At 40.7% G+C, this 17,941-nt stretch overlaps 1 protein-coding gene across 4 annotated transcripts in view; it reads right to left on the reverse strand.

The window, feature by feature from the left end:
- septin10 (septin 10) overlaps positions 1 to 17,941 on the reverse strand; it is a 57,138-nt gene that overhangs the window by 5,127 nt on the left and 34,070 nt on the right. For all 4 annotated transcript variants that reach the window (XM_073043584.1, XM_073043586.1, XM_073043587.1 and 1 more), the window contains 4 exons: positions 16,832 to 16,993; positions 16,359 to 16,455; positions 10,778 to 10,946; positions 6,750 to 6,882 (listed from right to left, as the gene is read on the reverse strand). In XM_073043584.1, coding sequence (XP_072899685.1) covers positions 6,750 to 6,882; positions 10,778 to 10,946; positions 16,359 to 16,455; positions 16,832 to 16,993 — 561 coding nt within the window. The remainder of the gene's footprint in view (positions 1 to 6,749; positions 6,883 to 10,777; positions 10,947 to 16,358; positions 16,456 to 16,831; positions 16,994 to 17,941) is intronic.

The raw sequence follows: 17,941 nt of genomic DNA on the forward strand, positions 1-17,941 counted from the left end.
ACGGTCCAATATTCAACATCATCATGGCTGAACTGTCTCAGTGTCAGCTCCTCTCTGTCATTGGGTGTACTTAAGGTAGAGATTGATAGATTCTTGATTCTTAAGGGGGTTAAGGTTTACAAGGCAAAGGTGGCAGAATGGGGTTGAGAGGGAAGAAAAATGAAATCAGCCACGATTAAACGGGGGAGCAGACTAAATAAACTGATTGGCCTAATTTTGTTTCTACATTTTATAGTATATAACAATTGCCATAGACTTTATTTCTTTTAAAAATCTGTTCGTCTCTTCCTGAGTTTTTTTCTGGCTTCTTTATAATCCTCAAGGGCTCTGTTTGATTCTAGCTTCCTAAGCTTTACATAATTTTCCTTTTTCTTCTTGACTAAATTCATCACTTCCCTCAACATCCAAGGTTCTCTTACTTTGCCAATCTGGCAAAATTAAAAATTTGGCTGAGTGGTGCCATAACATCAACTAGCAGCAAAAACAAAATGATAACAACAGCAAAACAAACCTGTTTCCCATCCCTACTTCCCTCTCAACCACCCACCCACCCACCCATACAGCAAGACCAAGGAGATGATTATTAACCTCAGGAGGTAGCCAGAGGTCCATGAGCCAATCCTCATTGGAAGATCAAAGGTGGAGAGGATCAACAACTTAAAATTCCTTTGAGTCATTATTTTGGAGGACCTGTTCTGGGGCCAGTACATAAGTGCAGTTACGAAATATACACAGGAGCACCTCTACTTCCTTAGGAGTTTGTGAAGATTACTCATGACATCTAAAACTTTGATGAACTTCTAAAGATGTGTAGAGGAGAGTATATTAACTGGCTGGATCCTACAAAATGTAGTGGATAAAGGCCAGTCCATCATGGGTAAAGGTCATTCGGAAGGAAAAGGTGAATTATGAGAGGAAGCTGGCGACTAATATCAAAGAAGATACTAAAAGCTTTTTTAAGTATTTAAAGGGGAAAAAAGAGTCGAGGGTAGGTATAGGACCAATACTGGATGCTGGAGATATTGTAATGAAAGATGCAAAGATGGCAGAGGAACTGAATGTGTATTTTGCATCAGTCTTCACAGTGGAAGGAAGACGTTTGCAGTATACCGGACATTCAAGAATGTCAAGGAAGTAAGGTTTGTGCAGTGAAAATCACAATTGAGAAGATGTTCAGGAAGCTTAATGGTTTGAGGTTGGATAAATCTCCTGGACCTGATGGAATGCACCCTCAGGCTCTGAAGGAAGTAGCTGGAGAGATTGCGGAAGTGTTAATGATGATCTTTCAAGAATCAACAGATTCTGGCATTGTACTGGTTGACTGGAAAATTGCAAATGTTACGCCGCTATTTAAGAAGGGTGGGAGGCAGCAAAAAGGAAACTATAGACCTGTTAGCCTGACATCAGTGGTTGGGAAGTTATTGGAATCAATTGTTAGGGATGAGATTATGGTGTACCTGGAGGCACATGACAAGATAGGCCAAAGCCAGCATAGTTTCCTGAAAGGAAGATCCTGCCCAACAAACCTACTGCAATTCTTTGCAGAAATTACAAGCAGGGTAGACAAAGGAGAGGCAGTAGATGTGGTGTACTTGGATTTTCAGAAGGCCTTTAACAAGGAGCCACACATGAGGCTGCTTAGCAAGATAAGAGCCCATGGAATTACAGGGAAGTTATTAGTGTGAGTGGAGCATTGGCTGGTTGGCAAAAAACAAGAGAGTGGGAATAAGGGATCCTATTCTGGCTGGCTGTGGGTTACCAGTGGAGTTCCACAGGGGTCGGTTTTACAATGTATGTCAATGATTTGGATTACGGCATTAAGGGATTTGTGGCTTTGTATAGGTGGAGGAGCAGGTAGTGTTGAGGAAACATAGTGCCTGCAGAGAGACTTAGATAGTTTAGGGAAATGGGCAAAGAAGTGGCAAATGAAATACAATGTTGGAAAGTGTATGGTCATGCACTTTGGTGGAAGAAATAAACAGGCTGACTATTATTTAGATGGGGAGAGACTTCAAAATGCAGAGAGGCAAAGAGACTTGGGAGTGTTTGTGCAAGATACCCTAAAGGTTAACCTGCAGGTTGAGTCAGTTGTGAAGAAGGCGAATGCAATGTTGGCATTCATTTCTAGACGTATAGAATATAAGAGCTAGGATGTGATGTTGAGGCTCTATAAGGTATTCGTGAGACCACACTTGGAGAATTGTGTGCAGATTTGGGCTCCTTATTTTAGAAAGCATGTACTGACATTGGAGAGGCTTCAGAGAAGATTCACAAGAATGATTCCAGGAATGAGAGGATTACCGTATGAGGAACGTCTGGCAGCTCTTGGGCTGTATTCCCTGGAGTTCAGGAGAATGAGGGGGTATCTCATAGAAACAGTCCAAATGTTAAAAGGCCTGAACAGATTAGATATGGCAAAGTTATTTCCCATGGCAGGGGATTCTAGGACAAGAAAGCACGACTTACTTTAGTCAGAGGGTGGTAAATCTGTGGAATTTGTTGCCAGAAGCAGCTGTGGAGGCCAAGTCATTGGGTGTATTTAAGACAGAGATAGACAGGTTCTTGATTAGCCAGGGCATCAAAGGGCATGGGGTGAAAGCAGGGGAGTGGGGATGATTGGATGATGTGGATCAGCCCATGTTCAAATGCTGGAGAGACTCAATCAGCCGAATGGCCTACTTCTGGTCCTAAATCTTATGATCTTATGGTGTAAGCCCTCTTCACCAATGAGCACTTCTACACGAAGTGTTGTTGCAGGAAAGCAGCATCGATCATTAGGAACACCCTCAACCCAGAACATGCTCTCTTCCATCAGGAAGGTGGTACTGGAGCCTCAGGACTCTCAACCAGGTTCAGGAATAGTTATTACCCCTCAACCATCAGGCTCATGAATAAAAGGGGATAACATCACTCAACTTCACTTGCCAATTTACTGAAATGTTCCCACAACCTATGGACTCACTTTCAAGGATTCTTCATCTCATTTTCAATATTTATTGCTTATTTAGTATTATTTCTTTCTTTATTATTTGCAGTTTGTTGTCTTTTGCACACTGGTTGAATGCCCAAGTTGCTGCAGTCTTTCATTGATTTTATTACGGTTAGAATTCTATTATAGAATTATCGAGCATACCTGCAAGAATACGAATCTCAGGGTTGTATATGATAACATACATGTACTTTGATAATAAATTTATTTGGAACTTTGTCCTTTCTTCTGACTGTCACATACCTGTCCTGTACTCTGTGTAGTTGATCTTTAAATATCCTCCATATGTCAGATGTGGATATGCCCAAAAACCGCTATTCTCAATTAACTCTCCCAGTTCCTGCCTAAAACTCTAGTAACTTATCCCTGCTCCAAAGTCTATACTTATCCTTAACTACAACTATCTTAAAACTTGAATTGTGGTCACTGTTCACTCACTGAAAGGTCAGTCACCTGGCCAAGCTCAGTACACAACACCAGCTTCTCTTGTAGGACTATTTACACAGTGATTTAAGAAACCCTCCTGGATGCACCTAGCAAATTGTGCCCCATCTAAACCTCTTGCACTCAAAAGATCCCAGTTTATATTAGGGAAGTAGAAGTCCCCCATGACAAACCCCTATTGTTTTTATACCTCTCCTTAATCTGCCTGTAGGCTAATGGGGGGGGGGGGGGGGGGGTCTATAAAAAAATTCCCAGAGCGATTGCACCCTTCCTAGTTGAGTTCTGCCCATATAGATTCAGTGGATAAGCCCTCCAATATATCCCCTCTGAGTTATGATATTGTCCCTGATTTGTAGTGCAACTCCCCACCTCTTTTATCTCTCTCTCTCCATCGTGTCTAAAGCATTGAAACCCAGGGACATTATTCCTGCCCCTCTCTCAGCCAAGCCTGTTTTGGCCACAGCATCATAATTCCATGTGCTCCAAGTTCATAACCTTTCTCCATAATATTCCTAGCATTAAAATACACACACTTCAAACTATCCTTCCCAATATATCTATTACTTTGCTCCTGCCATTTTCTCTGGCTCTGACATCTACCTTCTTCACTATCCCTCCACTTTCTGACCCCGTGCTCTGGTTCCCACTCCCGTACCAGATTAGTTTGAACCCTCCCAAGTAGCAAACCACACGGCCAGGAAATTGGTTCCCTCCCAGTTTAGTGCCATCCATCCCTCTTGCATAGGTCACCATTGTCCTGGGAAAGGTTCCAATTATCCAAGAACCTGAAACACTGCTCCTTGCACCAGTTCCTCAGCCACTCATTCATCAGTACTATCATTCTATACCTGCCCTGACTGGGCAGTGGCACCAGGAGTAAACAAGAGATTACTACCTTGGAGGTCCCACTCTTTAGCCTCTTCCCTAACTCCCAATACTCACTGCACAGGACCTCTTCCCCCTTTCTACCCACGTCATTGATGCCAATGTGCACCACAACCTCTGGCTGCTCAGCTTCCTCTTTTGAGAATATTCTGCAGCCACTCTGAGACATCCTGGACCCTATCACCTGGGAGGCAACATGCCACCCTGGCGTCTCTTTTGTGGCCACAGAACCTCCTGTCCGACTCCCTAACTAGGAGTCACCTATAACTATCTCTCTGTCTGATTTTACCCTTCCCTGCTGAGCCTCAGAGCCAGTCACAGTGTCACTGGCTGTTGTAGAACATACATAGTATAGTACAGCACATTACAGGCCCTTCGGCTCACAACGTTGTACCGATCCTCAAACCCTGTCTCCCATATAACCCCCCACCTTAAATACCTGTCCAGTAGTCTCTTAAACTTCACTAGTGTATCTGCCTCCACCACTGACTCAGGCAGTGCATTCCATGCACCAACCACTCTCTGAGTAAAAAACCTTCCTCTAATATCCCCCTTGAACTTTCCACCCCTTACCTTAAAGCCATGTCCTCTTGTACTGAGCAGTGGTGCCCTGGGGAAGAGGCGCTGGCTGTCCACTCTATCTATTCCTCTTAATATCATGTACACCTCTATCATGTCTCCTCTCATCCTCCTTCTCTCTAAAGAGTAAAGCCCTAGCTCCCTTAATCTCTGATCATAATGCATGTTCTCTAAACCAGGCAGCATCCTGGTAAATCTCCTCTGTACCCTTTCCAATGCTTCCACATCCTTCCTATAGTGAGGCGACCAGAACTGGACACAGTACTCCAAGTATGGCCTAATCAGAGTTTTATAGAGCTGCATCATTACATTGCGTCTCTTAAACTCTATCCCTTGACTTATGAAAGCTAACACCCCATAAGCCTTCTTAACTACCCTATCTACCTGTGAGGCAACTTTCAGGGACCTGTGGACATGTACCCCCAGATCCCCCTGCTCCTCCACACTACCAAGTATCCTGCCATTTACTTTGTACTCTGCCTTGGAGTTTGTCCTTCCAAAGTGTACCACCTCACAATTCTCCGGGTTGAACTCCATCTGCCACTTCTCAGCCCACTTCTGCATCCTATCAATGTCTCTCTGCAATGTCTCTGTGCTCTGATAGGTCATACTCCAGCAGTTTCCAAAGGAGTATACATTGCTGAGAGGAATGGCCACAGTGGAGCCCTGCACTGACTGTTTATTCACCTCACTTCTCCTGAAGGCCACTCACCTACTATCCTAAGTCTGCACTCAGGGTATTACCACCACAGTAAAAGTCTCATCTATAAAGTTTTCAGCCTCCTAGAAGGTCCTGAGTACATCCAGCTCTAGTTTCTTGACTTTGTCAATCAGGAGCTGAAGATGTGGTTATGACAGAGACCTTTAGATACCCTGCAATTCCCCATCTTAGTGGAGGAGCATTTCACTGCTTTAACTATCACCTGCTTACACTTGTAATAATTTTGACTTCTTAAGCTTAAGTTCTACAATCAACTAAATGATTTCAAGACTCAACACTCTCAGCCTTCACCTGTTCAGCCAAAGTCTGCCACTCTCACCCTGGCCCACTCCAACAACAGCTGCTCCGCTTACATCATGCTACTTTTTATTGGCTCTTGCTAAGATACTAATAACTCAATTTCCTGGTCTGCAGACAAGTCTTGACAGTCCCCACTTGTCTTCTTTCCCCGAGGTAAATTACCCAGGATAGATAATTACCACCACATGAAAACTGACATGTTGGCATTTCTTCTTGCAATATCCTCTCACTGTAAATTAGAGCAGCAACTGAGACTTTCTCCTACTATAATGCAATTGCTTTTTGCTGCGTTGCTGCACATTTCATTTAGCTAATTCAAGCAAATAACCCGCAGTTTATGTGGAAGTAAACCCACTCATTACAAAGATCTTATGTTAAGAAACACAAATTTACACTAATGACATTAAAATACAATTTAAGAAAAGTTTCAAAGCTTTTAAATTCAAACAATGAGGCAGGGTATTACAATCAGTGTGCAATTGGGTGTTGAATTTGTTGCCATAACTCAGATTGTTGATCTTAACTGTATAGGAAGATGTTACATACATCAGAAATTAAAATAATAATTAACTTCGTGCAAAGTTATATAATAGTGCAGATAAACTAATCTATTTTCAACAATAGCTATCCCACGAAGTAGAGAATGGTATTTACTGAATAAAATCTGCCACAACTTCATACAACATACCTTTCAACAAAAGATTCTGTTAATTATCCATTGCCAGTATACATTGAACATGGTTATTTTCTGATTTCAAACTTTTTGCATTCAAAGTAGAAATCAAGTTTTGTGCAAGCTTTAAATATTAAAGTAACCAAATCTTTCAGTACCTCTCTCTCTGCCTCTTTTAGCTGAGATTCTTTTTCTTTAACTCTCATCACAAACATTTGCCTCATCTCTTCCTCCTTCTTATGAAGCTCACCAAGAAACTCGTTTCTCTTTGCTTCATATGTTTCTTGAAGGCTAGAAGAAAGTATCAATTACTTGAAATTATTATTTGATACAGAGATATAGCCTTAACACAAGCATACTGATATAATTCAATGAATAGAAATAGAATCAATGCTGATTAATGTTTAGGTTAAACACACATTGAGCATTCCCTGAATTTAAGTTTCAATTGTCCTTCCCCCATGGGCTTTCAATAGCACTTAACAATGGAACTTATTTTAGGACAAGATTATTTCTTTAATCAATCACAGTGAAATGGAGGAAGAAAAAGGACAATGCAACTAGAACTCCCTGGATGAGTAGGAGAAACAAAACAGCAGGCATAAAAGAGATGTCATGTGTGAACCTACAGTGAGAGACAATAACTGACACAAAGGAAAAGTCAGATCTGTAGCTACCATGAAAGGGGAATCCAAAACTATTTTATAAATTTTGATAGACTTCTTTGGAACATACATGAAAGTCAATAATGGTGTGGGTGGAAAATTGGCAAGAAAAGCAGTAATTAGTGTTTCTTCAGACAACAGATGTATATAATATTGTACTCAAGGGTTCAGGTCTTTTTAATGTTTATTAAATACTTAGGGTCCATTATTGAGGCACATTTCCTGGCTCTTAATGTCTTTTTTGCTCCATAGATGTCTACTCTCCACATCTGCATTTTTTATACCAAATCTTGCTGAGCATTCTCAATTTATTTCTTAAAAAGCCTGGCTAAATTTAGTTTCTAAAACTTCACCCACAACTCCTTTCACATCCTTTGCTTACAAATAGTGCTTCTAAATAATAAATTTGCCCATGGAATATTTGGACCAGTCCTAATTTATGTAGGCCCTCATATGCTTGTCTTGGTCCTGATTGGCTACCTTTTCAATTGACCTTTGAATTCTATCAACTAGTGTTCCTTTGGCTCTTAGGGGTTTGTAGATGGCGTCTATTTCAATATGTTTATCTACGAAGATATTAGAAGAGAACCATGCTTGTAAAAATTCTTGTGCCTGCTTCACGTTTGCCTGCAACAGAACCTCTGCTGTGTCCCAGCTAAAGTGATGTCCTTCTCAGTCTACATTTACTGAGATCAGTGACAATGGGTCATGTGTCTGTACTGCCAGTGTGTTCCTGTAAACAAGTTGAGAGTTTATGTCCTTTCTGGCCAATGTAGTTCTTGTTGCAGTCTCCAGAGGTGATTCTGCACACCACATTGTTTTTGTCAGTTGGTCTTTACTGGTACCTTGCCCCTTCAGATAAGCTTCTTTAAAGTCGCCGTTGGTTTGTGAATGATTGTGATACCGTGAGGTTCAAGCGGTCGAGCTGTCATTTCTGAGATATTTTTGATGTAGGACAAGGTCACGCATTTCAATGTGCATTGAGTAAGGTCTGTGCAACTCTCTCTCCTCACTAAGCATCTCCTGATGAAATTCCATGGGTATCCGTTGTTCTGGAGTACTTTGAATAAGTGCCTCTGTTCCCAGGACTGAAGTTCGGTGGTGCTGCAGAGTATCTGTGCTCTTAAATAAGGTGCAGATGCATTTTTCGTGGCAGGCTGGGTGGTTGCTGTGGTTGTTCAATACTTGATCCATGTGTGTACCCTTGCAGCAGACAGATGTCTCTAATGTACTGTCTGTCCATCTTGTCACAAGTACATCCAGGAATGCAAGCCGGTTGTTACTTTCTCTTTCCATTGTAAACTTGATGTGGCTGAATATGTTGTTGATTTGGTTAAAGGTATCCTCTATTTCATTTCATTTGAGTGTGACCAAGGTATCATCTACATATCAGGTGCAGAGCTTGAGAGCTGAAGAGGTGTGAGCTAATAGAATTCAAAGGTCAACTGAAGGGGTAACCAGTTAGGACCGAGGCAAGCAAATGGGGGTCAATATAATGCGACCACTCCCAGAGATAAGCACCAACAACTGCGTACTGAGGATGTCATCTCAACTGGCGATGAAATGTCTGAAAACTAATTGCCAAGCTCAGCGAACATACCAAAATGCCTCCATCTGAGCTATCAATATTCACCACCATCCTAAACAACTTTGTTTGTTGGTCCACAGATCTTGGCTGCCCTGAGTAAATCCAGAATACTGCAATTTTAAATTAGGATGCAAAATACTTCAATAAAGATAGCAAGTGGTGCATTGGCAAGATTTGTAATAGTTAGATGTGTGAAGAATATTAAATGAGCTGAAATTTGTGGGTGCAAAATTAGGCAGTCAACCAAGAAAATATTAGTAATAACAGTGCCAGAAGATCTTAAAGATATGATTAAGATTGTCAGAGGGAATGATCAGGTTCATTGTCAGAGTGCACTATAGTACAGGAGCAGGCCTTTTGGCTCAACTAGCGAGTTGTGAATTCTGCCTTGTACCTTGACCATAGCCATCCGTACCCCTTCCATCCATGAATTTATCCAAATTTCTCTTGAATTTTGCAATAGAATCTTCATCCATCACTTCCACTGGTAGTTCACTCCAAGCTCACACCACCCTCTGAGTAAAGAAGTTCCCCTTTCCCAGTTGACAATTTCACCTTTCACCCTTAACCCATGACCTCAAGTTCTAGACTTGCCTAACCTCAGTGAAAAAAACATTTTTTGCATTTACCCTCTCTATATTCCTCAGTTTTGTATACCTTTATCAAATCTCCCCTTATTCTCCTACACTCCAGGGAATAAAGTCCAAACCTATTCAACCTTCTTTTGAGTGTTGGCACGTGGCCTAGTGGATAAGGCATCGGACTAGTAATCTGAAGGTCACTGGTTTGAGCCTCAGCTGAGGCAGCGTGTTTGTGTCCTTGAGCAAGGCACTTAATGACACATTGCTCTGCGACGACACTGGTGCCAAGCTGCTTGGGTCCTAGTGCCCTTCCCTTGGACAACATCGGTGGCATGGAAAGAGGAAGGCTTTCAGCTTGGGGAACTGCCGGTCTCCCATACAACCCTGCCCAGGCCTGCACCCTGGAAACCTTCCAAGGCACAAACCCATGGTCTCACAAGATTAACGAATGCCTATTAAGATTAACCTTTTGCTAGAACATGGGTCCTCAAGTCCCAGCAACATCCTTGTAAATTTTTTGTACTCTTTCAATCTTATTGATATCCTTCCTGGAGGTAGGTGACCAAAACTGCACACAATACTCCAAATTTAGCCTCACCAATGTCTTATACAACTTCAACACAGCCATCCAACTTCTGCACTCAATACTTTCAATCATGGCCTCAAGTGCAGACTTTGTGGAGTTTGTTCATTCTCCTATTACTGATCAAAAGGTTAACTAGCCACCACAAATTGCCCTTTTGTGTATAGGTGAGTGATAGAATCTGGGGAAAGTTGATGTGAAAGTGCAACTGGATAGCTAATGTGCTCTACGGAGACAAGGGGCTATTTCCTTCTTGATCTATGACTATGACTGATATATAAAGGCAAATAAATCTCATACATGGAATTGTAAAGTTTTGTGACAGAGGACCCAGCGTCAGAAATTGCACTCGGAGTTCAGACAGATAATTACACAGCCAGCAGAAAACAGTAGCTGCAAGGATGCACAATTTACACAGGATTGTAAATTTGTATCAACGTTTCGCTGAAGCAAACCACAGTTCAATAGGTTAATAACACATCAAAGGTTGTGAGCACTTGTGAATGCCAATCTTATGGTCATAAGTGATGGATTGAAAGTGGACAAGGGAGCCAAAAATTGATCCTTGTGTGAATCCTGAGATCTTTGAAATGCAAGTAGAATAGCTAAGGCCAAAGATACTTTAGTAATGTTTAAGTACCCAAGAAATCAATTAAATAACCCTGATAAATAACTGCAATGGAAGCTGTAGAACATTTGACAAAGAGTACACAGTGATCACAATATTGTATTAACTTACTGAGTGCTATATTTTCAATTCTATTTATACCTGACTGGTTTATTATTTGGATCTGTGTCTTTGAATCCCATCTCTTCTAGTTTGCAGCGACGATAGAGCTCATAATGCCTGGTGTGGGTCTGCTCTCTTAAGTCTTCCATGTTCACACAAACAAGCATCTCTCGCAGCTTCACAAAGTCGCTGTGGTTCTCATTTTCAACTGAAAAAAAATTTGAACTGTCAATTAGAAGTTGGAAAAAATTCTTAGAAATAATACATAGGCAAGTTAGGAACATAACGAAATGTCTTAATTATTTTTAAAAATCTATTGGCACAATAAAGATTAGTATCAATTCTTCAGAATGATTAAGGTCCTTAAAATTCAAAGAATGATCAATTATTTTTATATTTATTAGTTGTAGACCTACAATGACAAAAATAACAAAATTCCAAGATGACGGCGCGACGCAGCTTGCAGCGGCCACTCCGGAACTGATTATCTGTTATTTGTGAAGCCGGGTGCCATGCGCAAACATAATCGGATGAAAAACGCACATGGGAGCACGAAGGAACATCTGGAAATCTCCAGGAAGACCTTCTTCGTTGATGCTGCTGGCTGTGAGGTCCGGGTCTCTGCTGGGAAGAACAGGCCCCCAGTCCTCGGGGTCGCATTGCCCATGGCCATTGGCAGGGGCATCTTAATACGCTTGGCAGAGGATGGTGCTCGGAGAAGCTGTGCCGGAGGGGATGGTCGGAGGCTCGGCGGTTCGATGGACTCGGGAGTCCGCTGCGGTTATTGGAGTATAAAAGTTGCATTGTTTGCTGTGTAACCAAAACTATGTAGTCAGCTTTGAACTTGCTATTTGCTATGCATGTATCCAATTTAGTAGGAGAATGAAATCTTAAGAATATAGAAGACAATGGTGTGTAATGAGAGGTAGCTAAGAGATGTAGATTAGAACAGGATTAAGTCAATGGGTAGAAACAATAGTGGCGGATGTACTTGTGATACGCAACTGTAGACCGATTGGATATGCTAATGCAACTAAACCAGGAGATTGCTATAAAAAATGCTATGTACAAGGATCGGTGGGCAATCAGCGACTAGCTCAATGACTGTCTCAGCTTTGATTTGCAAATTAAAGTTTAATACTTCTGGAAGAATCTTCTGCGTCTCCTGGTCGTTTGTGGGGCACAAGAAACCACGACACGGTCAGGTCGCTTTCAGTGTGTGCTGGGTCTGAGAGGCTGAGTTCGACGGAGCTTTCATTGTGTGCTGGGTCTGCGAGGCTGAGTTGGGCGGCGCCGTGGAAGTCCATAGCGGGATATTCCCTTCTACCGCCTGCGTGGGATGACGAGTCAATTGGGACCCTGAGGACTTGTGGAAACTGTGTGGTGGTTTCTTTTGAACTTATGGTCTTTTAACATCTTTGGACTATTTTTACTGTGCCCATGGTCTTTTTAAAAAAAATCAATTATGCTATTGTTTGCATCATCATATAATCAATATTAGAACTGCACTTCAGGAGACCAGGCCGTTGAATTGTGAATTGCCCGGACTATAGAGCACCTAGAAATGAGTGAGTGATATTTTCACAATAACTTTTATTCTTAGGACGAATAGAGCAGCACAGCAAAACTTCTGGGAATAGAGTTACAGAACACAGAAACAGGCTATACAAACACCACATTCAGGCTATTCATTGTTGCCCAGCTATATTAATCCCATTTGTCCATATTAGTTTCATGTTTCTTCGCTGACCTTCCCATTTAAAAATCTAAATGCCTCTTAAATATAGTAGTGACATCTGATTCCACCATCTCCTCTGGCATTATATTCTAGATATTAACCATTTTTAATAAAAAAAACCAGAAAAGTCCTTTCTAAAAATTATAATGCCTTCCCTCTTAAACCTCTTGCCTCTTGTTTTACCTAGGATGCCTCTTGTTTTACCTAGCTGGAAAAAAGATTTTGACTATTTGCCTCTCATGGTCATCCTTCAGCCACTTTTACACCACAGAAAACAGACCCTGCCTATTTATTCTCTTCCCATAACTGAAGTCCTCCAATCCAGGCAACACTTTGGTAAATATTCTGGCCAAGTATTTTATAAAACTATAGTACAAAACTTACATTCCATGTCCTGACCTATGAAAGTAAATAGTAAAGGGAAAAAAAGCAGTGGTGGGAGTAGTCTATAGGCCTCCAAACAGCTGTAACTCAGTTGGTCGGAGCATAAATCAGGAAATAGTTGGGGCTTGTAATAAGGGAACAGATATAATTATGGGGGATTTTAACTTTCATATTGACTGGACTAATCAAGTCGGACACGGCAGCCTTGAAGAAGAGTTTATTGAGTGTATTCGGGATGGGTTCCTTGAACAATACGTTACTGAGCCGACAAGGGGGCAAGCAGTCTTAGATCTGGTCCTGTGTAATGAAACAGGACTAATAAAAAATGTCCTAGTAAAGGATTCCCTTGGAATGAGTGACCATAACATGGTCGAATTCCATATTCAATTAGAGGATGAGAGGGTTGGATCTCAAACAAGCATACTGAGCTTAAATAAAGGAGACTATGATGGTATGAGAGCGGAATTGCTTAAGATGGATTGGGAAAATAGATTAAAGGGTAGATCGGTACTTGATCAGTGGTGTATATTTAAGGAGTTATTTTACAACTATCAAGAAAAATATATTCCACTGAAGAAAAAAGGGTGTAAAAGAAAAAATAGTTATCCGTGGCTAAGTAAAGAGATAAAGCAAAGTATACGACTAAAAAGTTATATAAGGTAGCTAAATCTAGTGGGAAGATTGAAGATCGAGAAGCTTTTAAAGATCAGCAGCAAATAACAAAAAGATTGATTAAGAAGGGGAAGATAGATTATGAAAGTAAATTGGCGAAAAACATAAAAGCAGATAGTAAGAGTTTTTATAGTTACATAAAAAGAAAAGGGTGGCTAAAGTAAATGTTGGTCCCCTAGAAGATGAGACCGGGAAATTAATGGTAGGGGACATGAAGATGGCGGAAACGCTGAACAAATATTTTGTATCAGTTTTTACAGTAGAGGACACTCAAAATATCCCAACACTGGATAAACAGGGGGCTCTAGGGGGAGAGAAGCTAACTACGATTCAAATCACCAAGGAAATGGTACTTGATAAATTAATGGGACTGAAGGTGGATAAATCCTCTGGACCGGATGGCTTGCATCCTAGGGTCTTAAGGGAAGTGGCGGTCAGGATTGTGGATGCATTAGTGATAATTTTTCAAAACTTGCTGGACTCGGCAATGGTCCCGGCAGATTGGAAAAATGCTAATGTAACTCCTTTATTTAAAAAGGGCAATAGACAGAAGGCTGGGAATTATAGGCCAGTTAGCCTAACATCTGTGGTTGGCAAAATGTTGGAATCGATAATTAAGGAAACAGTAACAGGGCATTTGGATAAATATAGCTTAATAGGACAAAGTCAGCATAGCTTTACAAAAGGGAAGTCATGTTTGACAAATTTGTTGGAGTTCTTTGAGGACATAACATATAGGGTAGATAAAGGGGAACCAGTGGATGTGGTGTATTTGGACTTCCAAAAGGCATTTGACAAGGTGCCACACCAAAGATTATTACTTTTAAAGTAAAAAATCATGGGATTGGGGATAATATTCTGGCATGGGTGGAGGATTGGCTTTCTAACAGAAAACAGAGAGTTGGGATAAATGGTTTATTCTCAGACTGGCAGTTGGTGACTAGTGGTGTTCCGCAGGGGTCGGTGTTGGGACCCCAGCTCTTTACAATCTATATTAATGATTTGAAGAAAGGGACTAAGTGCAACGTATCGAAGTTTGCTGATGACACAAAGATGGGAGGGAGTGTAATGATTGCGGAGGACATTGAAACCCTGCAGGGGGACATAGATAGGCTGAGTGATTGGGCAGACATTTGGCAGATGAAATATAATACTGACAAGTGTGAGGTCTTGCACTTTGGCAGGAAAAATAATAGAGCAAGTTATTATCTAAATGGAGAGAAACTGCAAAGTGCTTCTGTGCAAAGGGATCTGGGGGTCCTGGTGCAGTTAGTATGCAAGTGCAGCAGGTGGTCAAGAAGGCCAATGGAATGCTGGCTTTTATTGCTAGGGGGATGGAGTATAAGAACAGGGAGGTCTTACTGCAGTTGTACCGGGTATTGGTGAGACCACACCTGGAGTACTGCGTGCAGTTCTGGTGTCCATATTTAAGAAAGGACGTACTGGCTCTCGAGGCAGTGCAGAGAAGGTTCACTAGGTTAATTCCGGGGATGGGTGGGTTGATGTATGATGAGAGGTTGAGTAGATTGGGACTCTACTCATTGGAGTTCCGAAGAATGAGAGGCGATCTTATTGAAACATATAAGATTGTGAAGGGGCTTGATCGGGTGGATGCGGGGAGAATGTTCCCAATGATGGGTGAAACTAGGACTAGGGGGCATGATCTTAAAATAAGGGAATGCCGTTCCAGGACTGAGATGCGGAGAAATTTCTTCACTCAGAGGGTAGTGGGGCTGTGGAATTTACTGCCCCAGAGAGCTGTGGAAGCTACTACACTCAATAAATTCAAAACGGAGGTAGACATTTTCCTGGATAAAAATGGCATTAGGGGATACGGTGAGCGAGCAGGTAAGTGGACATGAGACTAGGTTTAGATCAGCCATGTGATCTCCTGGACCAGTTTTCGATAGCCTGGATGGGTCGGAGAGGAATTTTCCAGATTTTTTCTCCTCAACTGGCAACTCGGTTTTTTTTCCCCGGGTGATCACACGGGTTTGGGCGGGATGAATAATAAAATAAAATGGGCGGCATGGTGCCCTGTTGGTTGGCACTATTGCCTTGTGGGATTCGGTGAAAACTAGAGTTAAGATTGGATCAGCCATGATCTTGTTGAATGGCGGAGCAGACTTGAGGGGCCGATTGGCCTACAACTGCTCCTATCTCTTATGTTCTTATGTTTATGAAAGCAAACCATGTGTTTTTCTTCACCAGCCTATCTACCTGCGTTCCTACTCCCAGAGAATTACAGATTTGGGCCCTGGGGTCTTTCTTTTCAACAATATGCCTCACTGTCCTACCATTTACGCATGTCTATGTCATACCCCTATTTGACTTACAAAATGCAGGGCTCCAAGAAACACAGCAATTAAAATATTGAAATTTTTTCTGCACAACAAAGAATGATGAAGAAGTATCTTCTGAGTTGAACACCTAAAAAGACAGGTAAATTTACCCTCTCTAATATCATTTGAGACTGTTCTATCATTTTATCAGGGCTGATAACCCCTTCCCCAACCGTCACATACTCCCACCTTCTCATTGTAACCCTTACCACTTTACCAAACAAGAACCTATCAATTTCTACCTTAAAAATACCCAAGGACTTGTCTTCACAACCCTTTGTTACAATGAATTCCACAGATTTACAACCCTCTGGAGAAATTCCTCATTTTCTAAAGGATGCCCCTTTATTCTGTGGCTGTGCTCTTGGATCCCAGACTCTTCCGCTAACGGAAATACCCTCTTGTGCTCTTGGATCCTAGAATCTCATGTCAATGGAAACATCCTCATCTAAAACTATAAAAAAGGTCTACTTTCTTTTCTCACCTTGTACAACTCCCCAGGGATATTGACGAGCTTTAACCATTTTATTACCAACTTTCACTTCCTCTGTACTTCCAATTACAGCAAAAGGTAGGTGGCCCTAAGTTTGAAAGAATTAAAAGAAACATAAATAGGTCAACAGAAATATAGCATGGGTATTTGTTTGCAGAGAAAATAAATCTTAAATTCAGGTGGCTCACCTGCTTATATACATTTTGTTTTGGAAAAAGGGTTTTAAAAGAAACATACAAAGTAAATATTAAAGCTGTACTTTAACAGATCTATTCTTTTCAACAGAGAAATTTCTAGTCAAGCAGTAGTGCTGAAAGCATGCAGCTATATTTCAATTCCCAGTTAAATTAATAATTTTCTGTTTGAAATTCTACTTTTAGAACACTTTTCTATTTTTCCCCATTGATAAGTTTATGAATCTGGGTTGAAGTAAACTATGATACGGTTTTGCTACAATTACTTACATTCATGGTTGAATTGATTTTTGCTACTGTTTCATCATCAATTGGAAATTGATAGATCTGTACACCATTACTAACCAGTTCTCCCATTATTTTGATTTTAAATTTATGAAGTTCATTTTTAGCAATGGTATCAGCCTTTGCAATCACTGGAATGATGTTCACCTATATGAACAAAAAGAAACACTGGATATCATCAACAGATATTCTATAAAGTTCTAAAAGGATAAATTATACTTCCAATATATTTTCTATTGAACACCACAGAATAAAAGGCTTTCACAAAACCTCAGATGCATAATGCTGCTTTCATTTGAGGCATTGTTAAATGGAAATTTAACAAGGTTAAATGGAATTCAATTCTGTTGCAGACAAAATTCCACTTGTGATTTTATTACTACACTTTGTGTTAGCTGTGGAGGTAAAAACTAGCCTGTCATTAACAGTCAAAATACTGGAATCTATTACTATTGTAGTTGCGGAGCATTTAGAAAATAACAACAATAGGATGTGGATTTATGAAAGAGAAGTCATATCCCAACAAACCTGCAATGAGTTTTTGTTTGTAACAAATAGAATAAATGATTGCAAACCAGCTGAAGTAGCAATTTTGAACTTTCATAAGACATTTGATATTTACAAGAGATAATTAAGCAAGATTAGAGTGCATGGTGTTAGAGGTAACGTACTTGCACAAATTGATTAGTTGAATGGCAAAAAAAACCTAGTGAAAACTGGTCAAAAGGTTGTTTCAGCAGATTCTGTAAGTTGATTCTAAAAACACAATCTATATCAGTGGTATGGATGAGAAGATCTAGTATAACTTATCCTAATATGTTGATGATACAAAGGTGGCAATGTGTGCCGAGAGGAGGATGCAAAGACTATAGGGACTTTAAAACAGCAAAGTGAGTAGGTCACGGTAGATGAAATAAAATATGGAAAAAATAAAAGTTCATCCATTTTACCAGTTAAAAAAAATGCAAAAGTATCCTTTTAAATGCTGAAAGACTGGGAGATGATGTTGTTGGTAGACAAAAGGAACCTAGTGTACTTATATACTAATGGGTAACATACGACATACAAGCCATTTGGATTGCTTATACCCAGAAT

Source organism: Hemitrygon akajei, chromosome 4, assembly GCF_048418815.1.
Source record: "Hemitrygon akajei chromosome 4, sHemAka1.3, whole genome shotgun sequence".
Lineage (NCBI taxonomy): Eukaryota > Metazoa > Chordata > Chondrichthyes > Myliobatiformes > Dasyatidae > Hemitrygon > Hemitrygon akajei.